Genomic DNA, 20,458 nt, shown 5'->3' on the forward strand with positions numbered 1-20,458 from the left:
TTTGATCATTTCTCTTTGCCCTCAGACACAATCATGTCGATAACATACCAGTCTATCAGATCAGATTTTAAAGGTATTTTGAATAATTTTGTATTTTCAGAAACGTTGTAGCAGACGAAAGTAACTGGTTCACATTAATATATCTAAAATATGCTTTTCAAATTACTACAAAATGAAACATATTGTATAAGTAATTAACGATCTAAGTCAACAATTACCACAATTGTTTCAAATAATAAAATAAAAAAAATCTTTGATTTAAATGTACATAGCCTATAACTTATAAAAAATGGAAAAACAGAAAATAATTGTAACTTATATACATTGCTCTGCTACAAGTACGCATGCTTCTCCGAGTATAGAATAAGCAAGAATGTAAAAGTTGTGATCGAATTTGAAGTATGCAAGAAATTAATATGATAACAGTATATTTTAAAATGTGAAAGACAATCACTTACAAAAATAAAGTATTCAAAATAAATGCCCATTTTAAACGTTAGGCTAATATGAAAGTGCCTTGCCTTGAGGCTATGAAATTCCAGTAACTAAAAATCAAATTACATTATTTTTGTTTAGATTTTCGCCTTAAGTTATAAATCTGATACCAGTAAAAGTCTAATACAAAAGAACAAGAACATATTTCGAGTTGTAGAAAAAACTTCTAAAAGTCCTTAACAGGTAGCATAACATGCTTCTCTTACTACTTTCGATGCATTACAGGTTATCGTGACGATGACAAGGTATACAAAACAAGTTATTGCATGCAAACAAGTTATGCATGCATTATACAGTGAATGCAGGGATACTTAGCGATATGTTCGCTTTCATTATACACAAGGACGTCCAGTCAGCAAATGAACCGCTTTTTACGTTGATTCAACGTTTGCAGACGTGGAACTAAGGTGAAAAACGCCTGATTTGCTGGCTGGTTAGACATGGCGTCAGTGACGTACTTTTAAGCTGTTCTTCCGTGACTACAAGTTAAAAAACTTGCTAGAAGATCTTAAATATCCAGCGCAAACTGCAAATCCTTATCTGCGTTAGCAACGTTAAATAAGGAACGAAACACATAAAGTCGAATTTGCTGAGGTGTTGAATCACTAAATGCAAAGAAGAGTCAAATGTTCATACGGTAATGCAAATGCTATTATTAAAGATGGAAACTTTCTATTGTTTCTACCACTAGTTGCAACGTTCATCTGGTGAAAGTAAAAGCAACAATAAACAGTTTGATTTATTGCTTTACTGACGTTTCGCGCACTATGACTGCGCATCCTCAGAGAGAATAGCCTAACGTACAAAATAAAAGTTACAAAGTTATATGCTGCAGTGCGGTTGAAGACAAGAAAAAATAAAACACAATGGCCAATCTTTAAAATAATGTGCGTTTCATTTTTTCTTGCCTTCAAGCGCACTGCAGTATATAACTTTGTAAATTTTATTTTGTATGTTATTCGCTCGGAGGATGCGCATTGTCATGATGCGCGAAACGTCAGTGAAGCAATAAATCAACCTGTTTTATTGTTGCTTTTACTTTCACCAGATGAACGTTGCAACTACTGCTACAAACGATAATCATCCTGATGAACACCCGAGCTTTTCAGTATTCAGGACACTGTCTAGTTGGGAAAAAAGCAAAACAATGGTGCAGATGTGACCACAGAGAGTGTCTATTGTCACCTAGTGTTAAATCAGAATAGTTACGTCAGACAGTTCTCTATATAGTTGAATTAATATTCTCGGACGATATATCATGTTTACCAAATTAGAAACTACCGAAGTGTCACAGTGGAGTGAAGAATTGCCTTGCTCAATCTACAAATCTCTATTCCACTATGAATTATATCCCTCTAAGCTAAGTTTGCCAAAAGCTCTTGATAAAATGTTAGACTACTACAAAAAGTAAAAATAAGAACGTCTTCATTTTTTTCTGGACCTTTATAGGCTGCAAAGAACTAGCTAAAACATAACAGTACAAAACACAACCCAGTTAACAAAGCTGTTCTTCTTTACGTTGATTTAACGTCTGCAGATGTTAAATCAAGGTAAGAAGACCAATTTTGCTGCTGGGGGTATGAAACGTTAACGAAATGAAAGAGATGAAGCAGGCTGATAAATCTGTTGACGCGTTTTGGTGACGTATTTGCAAAATAAGGCATTTGAAGAATTGTGAATGACTGGCTGTTAGCTTGATTGGTAATTGAAACATTTTGAAGTTAGATTACGGAAACTATAGATATAGCCTATTGACTAACCACTACCGAGTAGAGGTTTTCAATTTTCAGAACATTATCAACTTTTTATAACCCAAGCAACTTGATCCGAGCGTGTGGAGCTTAATTAGATGGGCAGGTAGCAAACAAGAAAAAGACATGATAGGTGAGTCACCGTTACAAAAATACCCTCAATATTCGAAACGCATGTGCACACTTATTAAACTCATACCCTTTTATACGCAAGCTTCATGACAAGGACGTCGGCTTAAAGCCATTTTCCTTTAAAAAATCAAAAATTACCCCCTAAAATTAAATTTTATACCAATTTAACTTAAGTTGACTCACAATTATTGAATTGTTCCCATAAGTAATTTACCAGATTTAGCTTCATTAATCAATTGTCAACTTTATTAAATGAAAACGTATCGCTGCATGTTTGGATATTTACAACGTGTGGTAACCTACTTCAAATTAACAGATCATCACACTTCATATATTTTGCGATCGTTCATTACTTTTTCAGACAACTACCCAAGAAGTTAAGAATTAGGGGGAGGCAAAGTTTCCGACAAAAATAGTTTTCGATTTTAAATTTAAGAAAATTTAGAAATTCATTTCCGGTTACATCACTGTTTCATGACAAAAATTGTTAAAATGCTTCTGCAAGGAAAGTGAGCGGGTGACAAGACTTGTCTTGCTTACGTCTTTAAGCATTTATACTGTAGCTAGGTGGTGCAAGAGCGTGCAAAGGTGTTGGTAGATGTGCGCATGTCAATTCAACTAATGTTGTTGCATATTTCCGGGTTTATGAGGAAATTCTTTCGCACTTCATTCCCACGCCATGATCACTTTACTAAACGGTGTGAAGATTCCTTTATTCGTGGGGCTAGAATAAAAATGAAAATGTCAGCAAATAAAACAACGCTTTTTTCTAACTTGAAATAAGACCTATGGTTATTGTTTGCTTAATCAATGAGGAGAAATTATTAAATGAAATCGTAAAATTTGATTTTTAAGTGCAGCAGTAGGCTATCAAAAAGCAACCGGATTTGAAAAAAAGTTCACTCACTAATGTTTTTAAACTTTCTCGGACCATTCTAAGCCTAAAAAATAATCTAAACATTTATTAACTCATCGTAGACCTAATAGCCTACATTACCACAAACTGCGAACAAAGTCTGATAAACGACAAATATTTAGCAGTCTTATGGCATTCATAAAAGCAGCACTCATAAACAGCCATTCCTTGTGTAATACGCGTTTGTCATAACAAATTTATATTTGTTGCTTAAAAATTAGAACAATTCCTCAACTTAGATTCTATTTTAGAAGCTGGTGTGTCAGTTCTAGGCATCCAAATTACAATGATCAACTCACCAAGTAAAGTATTTTGTTCCTTGGAATGTTCCAGAGTGCTTTCCATCTATTGAAAAAAAAGAATGTTATAAGTTAGCACGCATTACTAGAAAAATCACTTGTTCACGATTAAACTAGTGTAGCCTAAATTGTGGCCGTAACTTATGTAGACCTATTGAACGAAGGAGTGTAGTTTTAAAATTCAATCAGTTAAATCAGTGGTTCTCAACGGGGACGGTACTGCCCCCGGGGGGGGGGGGGGCGTTTTAATCTTACAGGGGAGGTATGATTATCTCGGCTTAAGGTGGTATTTTGATTATTAGGGGCATTTTGGTTTAACCCATCTACCGCCCAGCGTAACAATTTCGTCACATCATTTTCTGGATAATCTACTCTACATGCTCGCACGATAGCCAAACAATTTCTCTTACACCATCGTCGTATTTAATTGACCAACCGTTTTGTTTACGAACGCTATCTATTTAAAATTTAAATTCAGTAATTTTCAGTGTATCACAAAATCTGGTGAGTTCCATTATGACGTAAACAGCACAGCAAATTAATAATTAATCGTTTTTGTGAGTGTCGTTACAGCTGTAGTGCAAAGTCAAATTTATCTTACGATTTTTCATTTTATGTATATTGCAGATTTAATTCCTGCTGAGGACACACGTACGTGTCGAAAACGATTGAGTTTATTTTAATTATGTTATATTTTTTGTGTGTAAAAAAGTATGTTAAACCGGCTAAGGTTACTCTGTTTTATTTCTCTAAAGTTGAATTAAATTTGGAGATTTTTTTCTTTTATTGTTCTTACCGTAACCATCCAGTTCCACACCGATAAAAATCTCATCTCTTGTTGGAAGATGACCGATGTACTTGACTGTACCCCGACTTAGTCGGCCTCCAGGTCGAGTGAACTTGATGCTGTATCCGAGCATCAGGTCCGCTGGAGACCGAGGAGCAAACGCTCTTCTTGGAAGAGATCTCTTTATTTTGGTTGGATATCGGCTGAAATCGTTTTTAAATTTCTTGTGATGTTGGTTGTGAATAAATTTTAGGCGACTGTGAAAATTAGTTAATATTATTTACAAGTTAAGCAAGTCAACATTGAACACGACAAGATAATGTATTAGGCCATTTAGAAGAACACATAACATCCAAACCAACAGTAACTACTTTCTTTTTATTGAAATAAATGACCTACTGTATCTGCAACAGCGAGGATCATAAAAGGAAAGTAAATTTGCTTTTACTCACTCCCTGGCTGTGTCGTGGACAGGTTTTTGTGTTGACGTCATTCTTGGGCTGACGCTTCTAAATCCCCCAGGATTGGTGGGACTGCAAGACCTTCGGCAAGATGAACGACCCATGCTGTCTTTGCTGGGGCTACGTCGTCTTCCATGGTTTGACCCATTTGAGTCTGTTAGGATAGAAGCGATACATGAAGACAGAAGATGGTTAGAACGATATCTACTGCACTATCTTCTCATAACAGGGTTGTTGTTAACCTTCCCGATACATAAAAACAAAACACCTCTAAAAATGCACAATAGCAAAAAATCTGCTGATTTGTTTCAACTTTCCTAGACCCATAGAAAAAGTTCCGGGCCCCTAAAATCATTCCCGCCTGGTCCATAAGCAATAAATATACGATGGCATGAATTAACAATATTTAAGCAAAGTAGTCACATTAAAACGTTAGTGAATTTTCTTTAAAGACAGCTTGTCCGTCAATTCCAATCTTACAATAGCTATACAATCTGTCAAGAAGTTTTAACAATGAACCTGAAAGTTTTCCATTTCTAGTAGTAGGCAAGTCCAGTTCCACATCATCATCATCGTCGTCACTATGCAGTTGGGCGATGGTGCTTGGCATTGACGTATATCCATTACCATTTGTTTGCGGTTTCAGCAGCAATTCGGTGCTGTCGCTATCCATGGAACGGGGAGAATCCGGTCCTGAAACAGTGAAAGCTTTGAAATCGTTTGAACAATAAGAGATACTCTGAAGGAGGTTGCATAGCCGAATGATGAGAGCTCTGGTACGACGTTTCAAACTGCGCCGGTTTGACACCGGTCAAGAGCATGCGGCTGCGTCTTTGGCAAGACATTTAAAGGTATGCCTAAAGGTGGAGAAAAAGATCGGCTTTCTCGTCTTCCCGTTAACTCAATTTAAATCTTCAATCACTGGACACAAAGCCTGGATACAAAAAAACAAAAACTGCTTTGTTTGCAAGCAGATCTGGAAAGACAACACTACACAGTAAAAAAATCAGTCATTTTTTTTCATTGACTTGACGTTGAATCAACGTAAAAAGTGGTTGATTTGCTGGTTGGGTATTGATTTAAACACAGGTTCGGTTTTAGACAAATTATTGTCGAAAAAAGTCACTTTACGTAGTTTAAACGCAGTCAAAAGAATTTTACAGCAGGATTACCAATTTTCAATTGTTGTAATCTGTTATTGTAAAGTCAAAATTAGAAAGAGACCAAAGTGAATTCTTGGAAGTGACTGATTTATTCTTCAATCTAAAGTCAAATTCTAGAATTAATTACCGTCCATATGTTGGTGGTATCTATCCATGGTAAGATCCCGGATGTTCAGTGCAGCCGCAGGAGACAGGCTTCTATCTTTCACTAGTCTCACAGCAGCGTGTGATGACGCAGTTGACGCCGCCATCGCATCTGATACGGGGGATCTCCCTCTCTCAAGAGAATGTGAAAATCTCACGTTTTGCTACAATTGCAAAAACGTGTTTTAACCTTTAAATTTCTGTTGAGCATTGGGCATGACATCTAACAAATCAATGCACTGATAAACATTTACTGCAATAATTTTACAGTAGTAGATTGGGGCTGGAGTGGTTTCGGCTAATAGCGGGTGGCGATAATTTCAATGTCATATCGTACTACGGCAACAAGATTTTATTTCTAACCAGATAAACACACTAAAAGATGGGCATCGACAACAAAAGGACACTTAAAAATAGGAAAATACCGACAAAACGACACATCTACAAACGTGTTATAGTCGCCACACTCGACAAAGAAAATCATCACTGTAACAAATGTTATGTTTAAGGGCAGTGAGGGATCGCTCTAACCGCCCCTGTTGTAATGACGTGGCTGAAAACAAAAATCTACGGGGGCAAAAGCAACTGTTGGGAAAGCAAACGTCATTTCAACATGAGTTACAATGGTATTAAAACGTTGTAACGGTAAATGCCCATCACATTACTGCTGATTTCTAGAGATCAAAGACCAAAAGAGTCTTTTGGTCTTTGAATTAGTAATCTTGCAACTTGAGAAGAGGGCACTTAAAAGACATTCACGTTCACAATATTATTAAAAGTTAAGAAAAAATATCAGTTTTAACTGAATCTGCAAAGTTGCTTACTGTGGTGTTGCGAGATGAAATGCCTGGGTAACTGGCATGGCATGAAGACTTTGGTGAACCAGCTCTGGGGCGTGGGGGAGAAATGGGTCTTGATCGTGGACTTCTTGGACTGCGAGGACTAACTTCTCCCAACCGATGCTTTAATCTTCTAACCTCATCCAAAAGGCGGTCATGCTCCATTTGATAATATTCGATCTTATTTAGCAAATCTTGCCTTGAATCTGTAAAAGTCATAATTTAGTTCTTGAATGGTACGGAATAATATAACTTTGATATTGGACAGTGCTAATGGAGTGATCAAGAAAATGAAAATGTTCTGACAGGTGTCAAACACACAACAATGCTTGATATGAACGACTAGGTTACATGTCTTGTAATACAAACGAATATAATACAAACGTGTGAAAATACATTCGTTTGTATTGCAAATAGAGTGGTATCTCATTTCTTCTGTCTATCACTAGAATAAAACTAGCAGTGGTGTCTGAGATATGATTTTTTTTAGTCGGAAATTGCAAAGCTCTCTGTATCAATTATTGTGTATTAAAATACGACTTTTTGGTTTACACAGAAAGAAGAAAATATGTACCATATATGGTCTTAGAGTACCATATGAATCTAAACATGTCACCTTATAATACCTCGATTTGCACAGGAAAAGTTAAATGCACATATCTTACCGCCAGTTTTATTTGACTTCAGCAGTTCAATGTATCTACGGAGGTCTCGAATTTCTGCCTTGCATTGCCGGTTCTCTTCATTCAGCTCATAGCATCGCGTCCGTAACTCCTTTGCTTCTTCGCGGAGCTCGGCTAACTCCACCTGATAGTCTGCGGCGTCGGATTGAAGGACAAGATTTTCGGCGGAAATCTCGTTCATACGGTCCAACTGAACATGAAATAAACGTAAACATATGCACTATCCGAGTCACGTGGGCTACATCTTGAAACGATTAACTACTAAGGCCATAGGCTATCTGGAAAATATAGCTTTTCACTTTGAAAATCTGTTGCAAGAAACTCAGCTAACCCAAAACTTTCGTGTTGAAATTCAATTTTTTGTGCTTTCTGTAGGAAGAAAATACTTGTTTCTCGGCAGCCGATTCGTAGCAAGAATTGACAGCTATAGACACGTGTTTCGCCCATGAGGCTGGGCTCATCAGTATCGCACCGTATTCTTGCCACAAGGTATTCGACCGCCGCTTCACAAGAAAATACTTCTTGAAAAAAGAATTTCCCCGTTTTGCAAGTAGCCTAACACCAGGCAGCTAAAATTGTTTTAGTAAAAACCTACTTTTTCTCGCATGATGGTGTTGTCACTTTTGAGATTAAGCACTGATTGGTCGTTGTTGAACTGTGACGAACAATTCTCTCTTTTAAAAGATTGTCGATCTTCTCTCTTATCCTGATCGCTGGAGGAAGATTGGTTTAAATACTCCAAGTCATCGGCTTTCTCGTCCGCGTCGTCTGGAAAAACAAATTGAAAAAAAAGCAAGTGAGAACTTATAAAGAAACTTAACTTGTAGCCAAGGGATTAGTCAGGGGGCAAAAGGGGAAATTGCCCCCCCTTAAAAAATAATTCAAATAAACATTTCACCTTTTGTTACAGCATTATTTGATAGTGTTTTACTGTTGATTTAGGCTGAAAGTATTCTCTGAAGGGCCAATTTTAAAGCATTTTTTTTCTCAAAAGTTTCTGGGGAAACCCCCAGACTCTCCACAGGATAATTTGCTTTTGGCGACTCGTTGTTGGACTCACTTACATGGGCATTTGCCCTCCCCTGAAATTTTGTGCTGGCTACGCCCCTATACTTGCACCCCTTCACATTACCATATTAACGTGACCAGATCCTACATCACCAACAACTCAAGCATGCCACGATTCTACCAACTAATGAAAAAACGTCTTGAAATGTTTTTTCTTCTGTAGAGTTGGGAATTGAGATGCATTGAAAAATAAATTGGATTTAAATGAAGCGTAGGCCTACAATGTATTACCTTTAATTTGAAGTGCACTGAACTTAGGAAAGTGAACAAAATTTAACCGATAAAGTTAATGAATTTAAAATTAATTTTGAAAACTTTTTGCTTAGAATCTTGCTTATAAATCTCTTATAAAAACCCCCAAAAATGGTCACCGTACGCCATTTGAAATTTAGGGGCCATGGGGCTAGATGTAATTCTTTGCAAAGGGTCTGGGACTATAAATATTGAGAATGACTGACTAAATGCAATTTGAACTAATCTTCATTTTCACAGCAAATTAAAAACTATCTATACATTAAACGTCCATTCTATTGCGTCATCACAAAACACTACAGTTGTTTAAACTGAGTGAAATTCTTGTAACGGTTCGCTTCAAAAAGCGGGGTTCTGCTACTTTGCACAAAAGGTTGAATGGACGAACAACAAGTTTCTAATAATATTGTACCCTACTTCAAGTGAATGACCGAGATCACAGAGACAATTTCCTCCCCAGGTTTTCCTAAAATGCATGTCATTTTTCACTTAAGGAGTGGCTTGTGAAACCATTGACTGCAAATCACATAGCCTCAGTTTGTTTTCTTTACTTTGCACCAAATCTTTTGATCAGTTTAAGCATCTTTAGTTGTATGCCCCTTTTTAAATATTTAGGATAGGCTGATTGCGTACATTAAACTCACGACTTACCAAATCCACTAAAACTACTTCCATTCATCGAGTCCATCGCACAAGCAACAGAGAGTAAAATGCTGGTGCAAATTAACGTTACCTCTTGATACAAACCTCACTCAATTTAACCAAAAATAGGTAGTAAACCTTGCTGCTAGTGTTTTTAGTTAGTGGTATAGCGAACCATCAAGCTCCACTTATTACATGAAAAAAGCTGAAACTAATTACATCATACAGGCATTTTGCTGATAATAGAATTTGTCAAGTCTTAAGTCTTTTCTAAAAGAAATATCCAACACGTTTCTAGTACAAAACTTTTCACTTTTTCAAATGTCAAGCAAACAACAGTTCACTACACTACAAACTCGCAAAACTACGCAGCTGTTGTTCTTGCTAAACGTAAGCTTTATAATCTACTTTTTGGATAAAATACAATTCATCTCTATGCCTAAACCAGGGATTTATCTATTTACGAATTTGAAAATTGTGCATCAACTGATCTGGTGAATTAAAAATGGAGTGATGTTTTCGTCAATGATTAACTCTACTGGTTGATGATGCGAGCCATAAATCCCAGCAGGAAGGAAAAGTTTTCACCAAAACTTTTAAACCAACGAGGCAGTCCTCGGTATGTGGGCTCTAACAAGGTACAAGACCAAAACTAGAATTTCTCATTACTTCTCTTCCATAATAAACTGTCAATCAATGAAAAAAAAAAACAGTCTTATAAACCAAACCATACGTTATTGCTTGCGACTTAACTTTATTGGAAAGTGTACGAACGCCTGCTTCAAATCACACTTGGAAATTAAGAAAAAATTACTGAGGTATCGAAATCATATTTGTGAGACAGTATTTTGGTACCAATGCGTTTTGTTTTCTTCTGGATATCTAACCTTGAAACATTTTACCATATTGGGCTTACTGTTAGAAACCAAAGAATAGCAAGCAAACTACAGAAGTTGTGGCAAAACTTGTTGAAACCTAAACAGAAAAATCCTTCATTTTTACATTGATTCAACGTTGAATCAATGTAAAAATGAAGGATTTTGCTGTCTGGGAATGTTTGAACAATTAGAATCACGTCGTACAGTGTATCCCAAACGGTTAAAAGGATTTATCGTTCATCTCAAAACCAGCAGCTTTTATGGTTCGAGCTGCTTTCTCATTTCATTGTTTGCTTTTGATTGCCCAGAAATTTGCCAATAAGCCAAATTTTTTTATGCTGTTTCTATGTTTCATGACGCAAAATCAACAAACCATGATGGATGCACATCGTTTGGTACAACAAAGTTTGAACAACAACGAAACAGGAAAGTTTCTATCAAGCCAGAAGGAATCGCATTGCAGTTTATTTTGATCAAGATTAGATTTTAGACGCAAGGAAACAACAAGAAGTAGGTTTCAGTCTAATTTTGATAAAATAAATACTATCGCTGGCTATGCAATCTGCATTTACACATTGCAAGCCAATGTAAAGCAGTAGATATGTTTCAGCAAATGTGGAAACAGTAGTTGAAACTTTAAGTTTGTTTGTTTTGTTTTTCCAAGTCTTCTGACGTTGAGTTATAAAAACGAATTATTTCACGTTTCTGGGAACATTTTTACCTTCGTTTTGTTTTTTCAGTGAAAATACGAGATAAAATCGTGCAATGATGGCCAGAAGGTTATTAATCGAACAGAAGTTTGCCGGTTATACTAAACATGTCTGAACATGCAGAGACAACAAACGATATTTCCAACCGTCAATTCATATGTCAACAACTTATGAATTTCTGAACTTCGGCTGGGACGCCAACTAATTTCACTAGCATTCATGCTCAGTGGAGACAGTGAAAGATCTCTAAGTTCGAATTGTTGTGAGGTTACATGTTTTATGGACGCGGCGAATTCAAAATCAATAGATTCACAACTTTTTCACAAAGCGATGAACGATTGAAAGGCGTCTTGAAAAAAAGGATTTTAACTGAATTTTTGTAATATATGCCACCAATCTATTATCAATTTCTTGTCAAATTAAAATCTTGTTAAAAAAAAAAACAGTTCAGAATGTACATTGTACAACTACTCAGACTTTTGGCATAAAACAGACACATTTTCAGTTTTTACACTATTTCTTTTTCCTCAAATTTTCGTCAATAGTTAGGAAGACTCACCTTAAAAGTTACAACAAAAATTGCTTTCACCTTAAACAACGAAAAACCACTTTTCACCGCCCATTCTTATTGAATGATATTAACATAAACAGAAACAACAGAAAAGCAAGAACTCTTCTAAGCCTTTCACTGGGAACAGCGGATAACGTTACAGAATGATTTAAGTTCCACAAACACATGTAATTCAACAAGCAATCCCTTGTTCTATAGCCTGACATCTAAAACAGCTTGTTCAACAAACAATTCTTTACAAAGCGGCACAAAACTTCGCAAGTTATATGCCGCCTGAAAGTGTAAAAGAAAATAGACCTGCTGGTCACCATTACAAGTGGTAAACAAAACACTCGGTCTGCTCTATGTGCAAGATAATAATAGTAAACTTGTAGCACAACATACTCCTCAAAGAGTAAAATTAATTTTAAATTTAACTTGAAAAAATGACCTAGTTCATCTTGATCCTTATGGTAAACTATGCGACAATGCTTAACAACGTGCTGCTTGTAGGATCTGTATCTTTGGTTTACTGTGTTTGTAGCGTGTTTTAAATCTACCTTAACTGTACTAAATCATTGAACTCTTGATGCCATGCTTTCTAGCTTGCATTAGTTTTCATAATGAAAATACATCAATCGTATGCTACAGCAGTACTTGAATAAAAATTTAATGTCTTCTGCAAAAGACAAATCTATCAAAGTCTAACAACTTCACCATTATTAGTTTTGCACCAACAAGCAACAGTGCGACTCTTTTCAAGTTTCATTTTATACAAGCTGTTTTGACTAGAATACTGCACTACACAACTAAGTTGATTTACGCAGCGTTTCTCAGAAAGAGAAACCCTCCCAAGACGAAGCTACAAGCGACAAAAGATCGACAGAAGCTTTATGTGTGGTGCAAATCACGCAATGCTCGCAAAACTGTATTTTCAAACTTTGTAAAACCATTAAATTTTGCATCTACAAAACGTTAAATTGATGATATTGGCAGTTAGAGATGTTTCAAACGAACCACAGAATTTTTATTATTTACTGGATATTCCACCATTGTTCAAAGTTGTTCAAGTGAAAATCATATTGATTTACCATCTTACGGAAACGCAACAAATTTAGCATAGCATTACATGCAAAGCGGTTTTATGAAATATATAGCTTACCTGATAGTAGTGGTATGGGTTTTTCGATATCTTGCGTGTTGCACTTTTATCAACACCGCTACCATAAAGTAAAAAACCTATTCCCACAACTAACTGTACCTTGGCAGAGAAATACCTTTTGTCAAATTACTGTGTGTTTATACTTAATGCATGTGATATCATCAATAATAAAACTAGACCACAAAAACTTAACTTCACTCAATAGGAGCCTACTACCTCAGTGTTCAGTTTCATTTATAAAGTCTTGATCAATCTAATTAAGAAAAAAATATTTTTTTTAAATTTTCTTCTCAGTCCTGTCTTTCTGCATAGTTGTTATGACAGTGGTATAATTTTAAAACTTGCGATCTGGCCAGGCGAGAAAGTTGACGCTTGAAATCCAATTCCTAAGCTTTCTTTGTTCATTTCATTGTTAGATATTTTGATTTAAGAATAGCTTTACTATTTCTTCAACCACTTTTGTGAGTTGTTGCCGGCAGCGACCAGCCTCTTTGTAACGTCACAATAGGCTTTGTTTCCACACAAAATAACTTCAGGGCTGCCGCTTTTTGTGTTGCCTAAATCTTTTCAAACAAAATGTAATCGTAGATGATGCTGAGAAAGTTTTTTTTAAGTTTTTTTTACGTTTTATGCGGTTGCTTTAACATCCAACAATGTAGAATTCTATTGCAGTTGCAGAAAAAAAAACGAGATCGGAAAAGTTAAAAATAACTTTAAACATTAACTGATAAGCCAAACGCACTGGCTACAATGCCAAAACCAGGAAACAAAATACCCAAATTTAATTCGAGTACAAAAGCATATGGATTTCGTTGATTCAAGGACATTTTTAAAAATATGTAAAGTCAAGCAATACAAAAGGCTGTGTTTAGAATATTCACAGACATATTATCTTGAACACACACACGTATGGTCGAAAATTGGATTATGCCATTGTGTAATTTCGAATTTGAACTGAGCAATATTGTTAAAAACACTTTCGGGATAAACCGAAGGTGCATCTACTGTAGCCTACTTCAAGAACCGCATCCCACTGGGCTACAAGCTTTTGTACACATATAGCATGTACAATGTACATTGTACAAACACTCTGCAATCTATATGCTAAGATAAATTAAAATGAATCAGGCCATCAGGCTAACATGTAGTCTATCTGTGCAAATGTCATTTTTGTACGAAAAAAGCGATAATTAAAATAAGTCTAAAGCAAAGTTTTTTTTCTGCGTAGTTTTTTCTGCCATTGACCAAAAAGCAAACATGTTGGAAGTATGGCAAAGGTCGTGGTATTGGTATGGCATGCCTTTTTCAAACACACTGCTTGCATTTACTAACCATGGGCTTCGACACTTTGTTTGCTTAATATTTCTCAACTTCTTTTGCGTACTGGAATTGATAAGCTAGTATAAAAAAACAGCTCATCAAACTTAGTGAATAGCTGAAAACTAAGCTTACTCGTGCTATGGACCACACGTTAGAAAATGCTGGAATAGGGTCTTCGCAACTGAGCCATTCTTGACGTTTCTTTAGATTATTCTAATGTTAGCTGTGTTCACGCAAGATAGAAAAAACCAACAAATTGAAGAATTGAAGATACACAGAATAAAAGGGGGCTTACTGTGTCGAACGCTTTTGTGGTTCCTTGGTACGCTATAGTCACGTATCCCGTTGCACGAATACGTTGGATAATTTTCTTTTTCCAAATCAAGATCTCTATGAGCCTTTCTTGATGCTTTTTGAGCATCTTCTTTTTGTCTTTGATTTGAACATATTCGTTTCTGAAAAAGTGATGTTTGATAAACAAAACAAAACTAATAAAAGACTGATTTGAACAGGACAGCAACAAACTCAGCTAAGTTTTGCTTACTGACATTTTTAATTTGACTGTATAATAACATCACAACAAGTAAGTACTTTCACAAAGGGTGGGCTATACCTGTACATTAGTCCTCAAAGTATTGCTTGATTGAAACGTCTTATTTTTAACAATTTAGATTAAGAGATCCAAGCAAGATAAAATAAATCGTCTTTTTACATAGATTTAGCATTTGCTGACGTTAAATCAACAAAAAAGGACAAGTGAATCAATGGTAAAGCCACATTAAATCAACGCAAAAACGACGATTGGGATTGACTACCTTTACTACATGGCGCTATGAGCAAAAGTCCATTTGCCACAAGAACACAACAAATGACACAGAGCATAATCTGAAAAAAGCTCTCTATTATCAAAATTGATCCATTTCCAATAACAACAGTAGGTTTTTATACTTTTAACTCATCTCGTTCCGCCTGCATGATCTGCAGCTTCTTCAGTGTGTTCTCCTTATCTTGTCGAAGTCCTTTCATCCAGTGCTCATCCTAAACATGAAGTGACTTTGTATAACAATTACTGTATACCAACCAGTGTCGGATTATCCATAAAGCTGAAAAAGCTAAAGTTTTAGATCCACAAAATTTCAGCCAACCATAACTGAGATAGAAACCAATGAACGGAATGAAACTTAAACCTATTAACAAATCTGGTGGCCATTCATACAATATCAGCCGAATAACTTGCTAAAAGTTTAGTTGAAAGAAGTTTAATACCCCCATTGCAAACCAAAATAGGTACTAGAAATTTTTACGCACTTAAAATAGACCCAAGTGATTTAAACTTTAGGCCTATAAAATCTATAACCTGGCATTGATGTCAACGTGATACAAATAACTTTGTGCAGCTTTTTAATAATTTCCACAAAATGAGAAGAGATTGTCGACTGTGCAGCCGAGTGGTGAGACTGAAGATCTGCTCGACAAGGATGTCGGTTCGACACCACTCCAGAGCACGTGGTTGTAATTCGGCAAATACTCAACGGCATGCCAAAATCATTGATTCTAATGTGGGGACCTTCTCAATACAAAGTCGGCATCGGTTATGCCTTTTGTGAAGGAATGAATCCATTCATAATGATAATAGTATATTGTCGGTCTACAATTGCAAAGGCCTTTTAGAGATTGGGTTCATTTTTACATTTTGTATCATATTTAGAATGTCATTACATTATTAACCAACTTATCCTTACTGCGTTATGCAAGAAAGAACACAGTCGGTGCAGTTTAGGTCGGTCTATGACCCGATTCTAGGTCGGTTTATGACCCTACCTAGAATCGATCTCAGATCTACCAGCACCAGAGCCGAAGGCGATAACAACTAAGCCATTGAGCTGGTGAATGAATCCACGGTCAATCAAGACTGCTTTCGAACTTTTAGCTGTCTTAACTAATGAAGCCTTACTTGTTGTTTCTCTTTCAGTTTCTTTTCCAAAAGTAAGATTTTTTCATTTGAATGTCGCAACTGCCCACCAAGTCCGTTTATCTCGACTTCCCGCTGTTGTACGTGTTTCTTCAGTAAATTTACAACCTCTTCTAAAGCCCGCACTTTTGTGGGACGCCCATTTTCAACTCTTATATCCCTAGACATGTTCTAAAAATGAAATCAAAGTCTAAACTTTTTATATGTACCAACTCCATGCGGAATTTTTAATTCACAAATCAATGTTTCCCTTTCACTGACACTGACTTTTTCCGCAATTTAAAATTACATGTATTGATTCCTTTTGAAGTGCAATCTCTAGACTTTCATCCCTTCCACTGTATCTTTTTTGCTTGCAAGAAGACATCAGCAGTATTTTGCTGCTGCTAAAGCTTGTCAGCTGAGATTCGCATGCCCTGTCACTATAATCAATACTTCTTGTAAAAACAGAAGTAAGTCCTAGTGTTAATAGCACGGTCCTCTTTATAAAATCAATGACGTTGCCGGCGGTGAAAGTGGCTGGTGTCGAGAGCCCTTGACTGAAATTTCAGGCGGGTGATTCGAAAACCCTAAATGTAGAAGGCCTCGTTCAGGCCTCGTCTCACTCTACAATTGGAAAATAGTATTATATGACAAAGAAAAATAACCGTCGTTTTAATTAATTTTAACAATTCCTTTCTGGCTTCTACTACTAACGAAATATCTCAACTTTGTTTATCATCTGAATCAGAAATCAGCCTTTTGATGTTCGGTGTCTATGTATGTTGAACCAACGTAATACAACATAGTCTTTTATAGTAAGACATCCAATGTTTGGAGTTGAAAACTACACATGTTAAATTAAGTAATTAAGTATTGTCTGCAACGTAAGGCGATCATATAATTGATTTAAAATTTCTAACTACTCTAGCCTTCTATACTTCAGCTTTTGCAAACCTTCTTCATCGTATCGTAAGCAAAATGTTTTTGATCTAAATATTACCACAGTCCATGTTTAAGGCTAAAATTGCAAACGAAACCGGTCTTTGTAAATATTTTTTACCTCAACTCATCAAATACATTTGTTTGGCTCATTTAATTCATTCATTCACATGCTGTCGCAAAAAGCTTGATCAAACATGTATCTGCAGCAGTTGAAAACCGATTGTACAAAGATGGTTCGAAAAATATTGCAACAAGTTGATAAAACTACCTGAATTTTCACAAGAATTGTAAAATTTATTTCTATTACTTGGTATTGTTACAAGAATCACAATCTTTATTGTTCCAACAATTCTTTCTCAACCGTCGCAAATTCAAAACACAGAATATCTTTCATCGAAGGCCAAACATTGTTTTTATTTCGAATAACTCGAGTGTGCCGAAGCGGTCCCTTACTTTGAGGAAGGGTTATCTATAGAGGCTTAAAGCTTTGTTAATAATGATATTTTTAAATGAATATCTTGACCTTGATAATGAAACTTTAAAATATTGTAGTGTACGGTATCCATCGAAAAACGTGAAAAAATAGATTTAATAAAGTAGGAATACACGTTTTGTCACAATCACTAGGTATACAGTACCTCAAACGGTATCCACTACATTATGTGTTTTGACTAAGCGTACTGTTTTAATTGCATAATTTTTACGAGATATTGTTATTGGTTACTATTCTATAGTATACTATCCTATAGTGCCCTTTGATTGCGAAATCCTTCTTATGTAATGTACTTCTAGAAGAATTTGCATACTGGAAGGCTCCCGGAGTTAATTGAGCAATTTGTCAGAGAGTAGATTGTTAGGACATCACAAAGATGTTTACGGATAGTAAAACTTGACAAGAACAATGTGTTCTTATGACGTAACAATATCGCACCTTCTCAAAGTTACTGATCAAAACAATTCGGCTATAAATAGTGGCGTAATTTGCGTAATAAATTATTGAGATTGAGAATAGAATAATGAATTGAAGTTGAAATTATTGAATACGAGTAGATGAGAGTTGGTGCTATTAGAAGTTGTGATCAGTGGCGGCTCGTCCATAGAAACTGCAAAACTGCAGCACCCCCTGCACATTTCAGTATTTTATTTTTTTTATTAATTTCACGTTTTTTCTCGTGTTCTCTATAGATCCTACCGACTAGAAGTTTCATAATTTCTGGGTTTTAAAAAATATGATGATTTTTTAAGTTTTGTATTTGGCAGCTCTGAACTGCAAGCCCTGCAGTTGCGATCTTATAAAAGAAGAACAAAGAGAAATTGTGACGTCATATTTTGGCTCAGGTTGCTTCAAATCCCACAATTTCGAACTGCAAATTTTGCAGTTGCTGGTCACGTGGTCAGGCTAGCTACTGTTGCAAATACTGTTGTTTTCAAACACGATATTAGGTGGCTGCGACTGATGCCGTTACATGGTTAGACTAATGTGCTTTGCTTTCTTCACAAAAAGATAAAGCTTAGACTAAGTTTGCATTAGTGTTGTTAAATTAAATTTAAGAAAAGCTCTACCAATAAATTTTTGTGGTTACCAAACCTGGTTGCTTTTTTATAAATTAAATGTAACCTAGGTTCATTGTTAACTTACGATAATAAGTTAAGGCCAAAGGTCACATGCTAAAACAGCCTATTTAAACTTGATGAACATCAGGAAATTAATTGCTCAAATAGCCTCAGAATTCATGAAATACCACTAAAATAAGGTAAAATTTATGGGGGTCATGTCCCTAGACCCCTTGGCATCGCGCCTTTGGCGCTCGCTCTTTCACGTATAGGCTACCTCCGGTTGCAGCACCCCCTGCTATAAATACCACGAGCCGCCACTGGTTGTGATCGAGATTTTAGAGTTGTATGAGAAGTTGTGAGTGAAGTACGTTGAAGTGGATTATAACAGTTACAGGTGTTGGAATCTATTGTTGTTCACAGTTACTTTGATTAATTATTTGTGGGAAGTGCTGAACCATTCGTTAAAGTCCTTCAAGAATTTTCATTTATCATCTGACAAATAGAACTATTGGACCATTTATTTAACTATTTTACGTCTAATATCCCAATAAACTACGTGATCGATCTTTCCAAGTCTCTTTCCTGGTAAGAGATAGAAAGAACCGTGACACGTTCTTCCTTTTTCCAAAAAATTGTTCCAATTGAATATTTATGCAAATGGTCCATCTACTTAAGCAGAGTTTTTTTCTCCAAGTTAAAACAATGAAAAAATAGCCCAGTAATCTAACCTGGTAGCCTACCCTACTTGTTGAACTTCAAACTTACGTCGTTTTTTGACTTTTTAACAACAAAAGACTGAAACCGTGCGTTGGATGAGCGCCCTCTGTTGGATAATGACACTTCGAAGGTTAAACACGTTTAGAAGCTGCCTTACAGTTGTTGTACTGTATGTGATTGGCGATATGCATAATTTACAATAGGAAATCTTAATTTTATTTCTCACAAAAGTTTAGAAACAATTGTGCAAATAAAAAATAAAATAAAAACTAAAAAGGAACCATCATTTAATGAACATTAATGCCGTTCAGTAGCCTCCGATCTCTTAATTGAAATTGATTGATTACAGCAATCTTTTTTTCTTATACTGAAAAAGTGTCTTCAGAAGCTTAATTCTGGCAGTTTCGCATACTTGTAGAGGCTTTGATCCACTGACGCTGGCTCGGTCATTAAAATCGACGGCAAAGTTGCCACAAGTTATCCACTATTTGCCGCCAAATGGTGACCGATTCTTAGAATGTGTTGCTCAAGCTCACACCCCAAGAGCTGAACCGTCGTTCAGTGATCTTGCCGTTTTTTCGTCAATTGGTCACTTAACTGAATAACCTATTAGCTTCAAATTAGCAAAACCAACCCTTTGTTTGCAGTATCAATGATATTACCTGATTGTCAGAAAAACTCTCTCGAAGATCTCGCTGCTCTACTTCAAGCATTCTTCTGCATGTTGACTGAATTCCCATTTCAAGCTTCTTAACCAGGTAGTCATCACGATTCAAGTTTTCCCGAACAAATCGAAGTGTCTCTGCTATGGTGCCATACTCCTGGCTTCCATGTCCCTAAAAACGTAATAATAGGCCATTGCCCATTACACAAAATATTTAGAAGCTTATATCATGTTGGGATATCTAGAAGCACACGCACAAGTTACGCTCTAGATTCCCTGATGGCATGACTCACAAGTGATGGTGTGACTTCAGGGTTGTGCTGAGAAAAATGACAAAGAGTAGGCCTAAATGTTTGAATCAGGGATATCTTG

At 36.0% G+C, this 20,458-nt stretch overlaps 1 protein-coding gene across 1 annotated transcript; it reads right to left on the reverse strand.

Annotated features, from left to right (window-relative positions):
* Window positions 1–80: 80 nt before the first annotated feature.
* Window positions 81–20,207, reverse strand: LOC145769452 (uncharacterized). The gene is made up of 12 exons (XM_082581096.1): window positions 20,085–20,207; window positions 15,201–15,290; window positions 14,548–14,707; window positions 8,266–8,438; window positions 7,656–7,860; window positions 6,973–7,193; window positions 6,132–6,312; window positions 5,361–5,534; window positions 4,833–4,995; window positions 4,390–4,637; window positions 3,594–3,639; window positions 81–3,102 (listed from the first exon to the last, which is right to left on the reverse strand). The coding sequence occupies exons 1-12, from the start codon at window positions 20,160–20,162 to the stop codon at window positions 3,045–3,047; spliced, it is 1,797 nt and encodes a 598-aa protein (XP_082437222.1). The 5' UTR covers window positions 20,163–20,207; the 3' UTR covers window positions 81–3,044.
* Between the last annotated feature and the right edge of the window lie 251 nt (window positions 20,208–20,458).

This window comes from Aplidium turbinatum, chromosome 4, assembly GCF_918807975.1.
Source record: "Aplidium turbinatum chromosome 4, kaAplTurb1.1, whole genome shotgun sequence".
Classification (NCBI taxonomy): Eukaryota; Metazoa; Chordata; class Ascidiacea; order Aplousobranchia; family Polyclinidae; genus Aplidium; species Aplidium turbinatum.

Bases quoted from the DNA above. Each gene is read 5' to 3' on its own strand.
- LOC145769452 (XM_082581096.1), bottom strand. From the start codon at position 20,162: ATGGGAATTCAGTCAACATGCAGAAGAATGCTTGAAGTAGAGCAGCGA. The intron at 5,535-6,131 runs GTAATTAATTCT...TCACTGTTTCAG, and splicing joins ATACCACCAACATATGGACG to GACCGGATTCTCCCCGTTCC. The intron at 3,103-3,593 runs GTGAGTTGATCA...TTTTTATTCTAG, and splicing joins GGAACAAAATACTTTACTTG to CCCCACGAATAAAGGAATCT.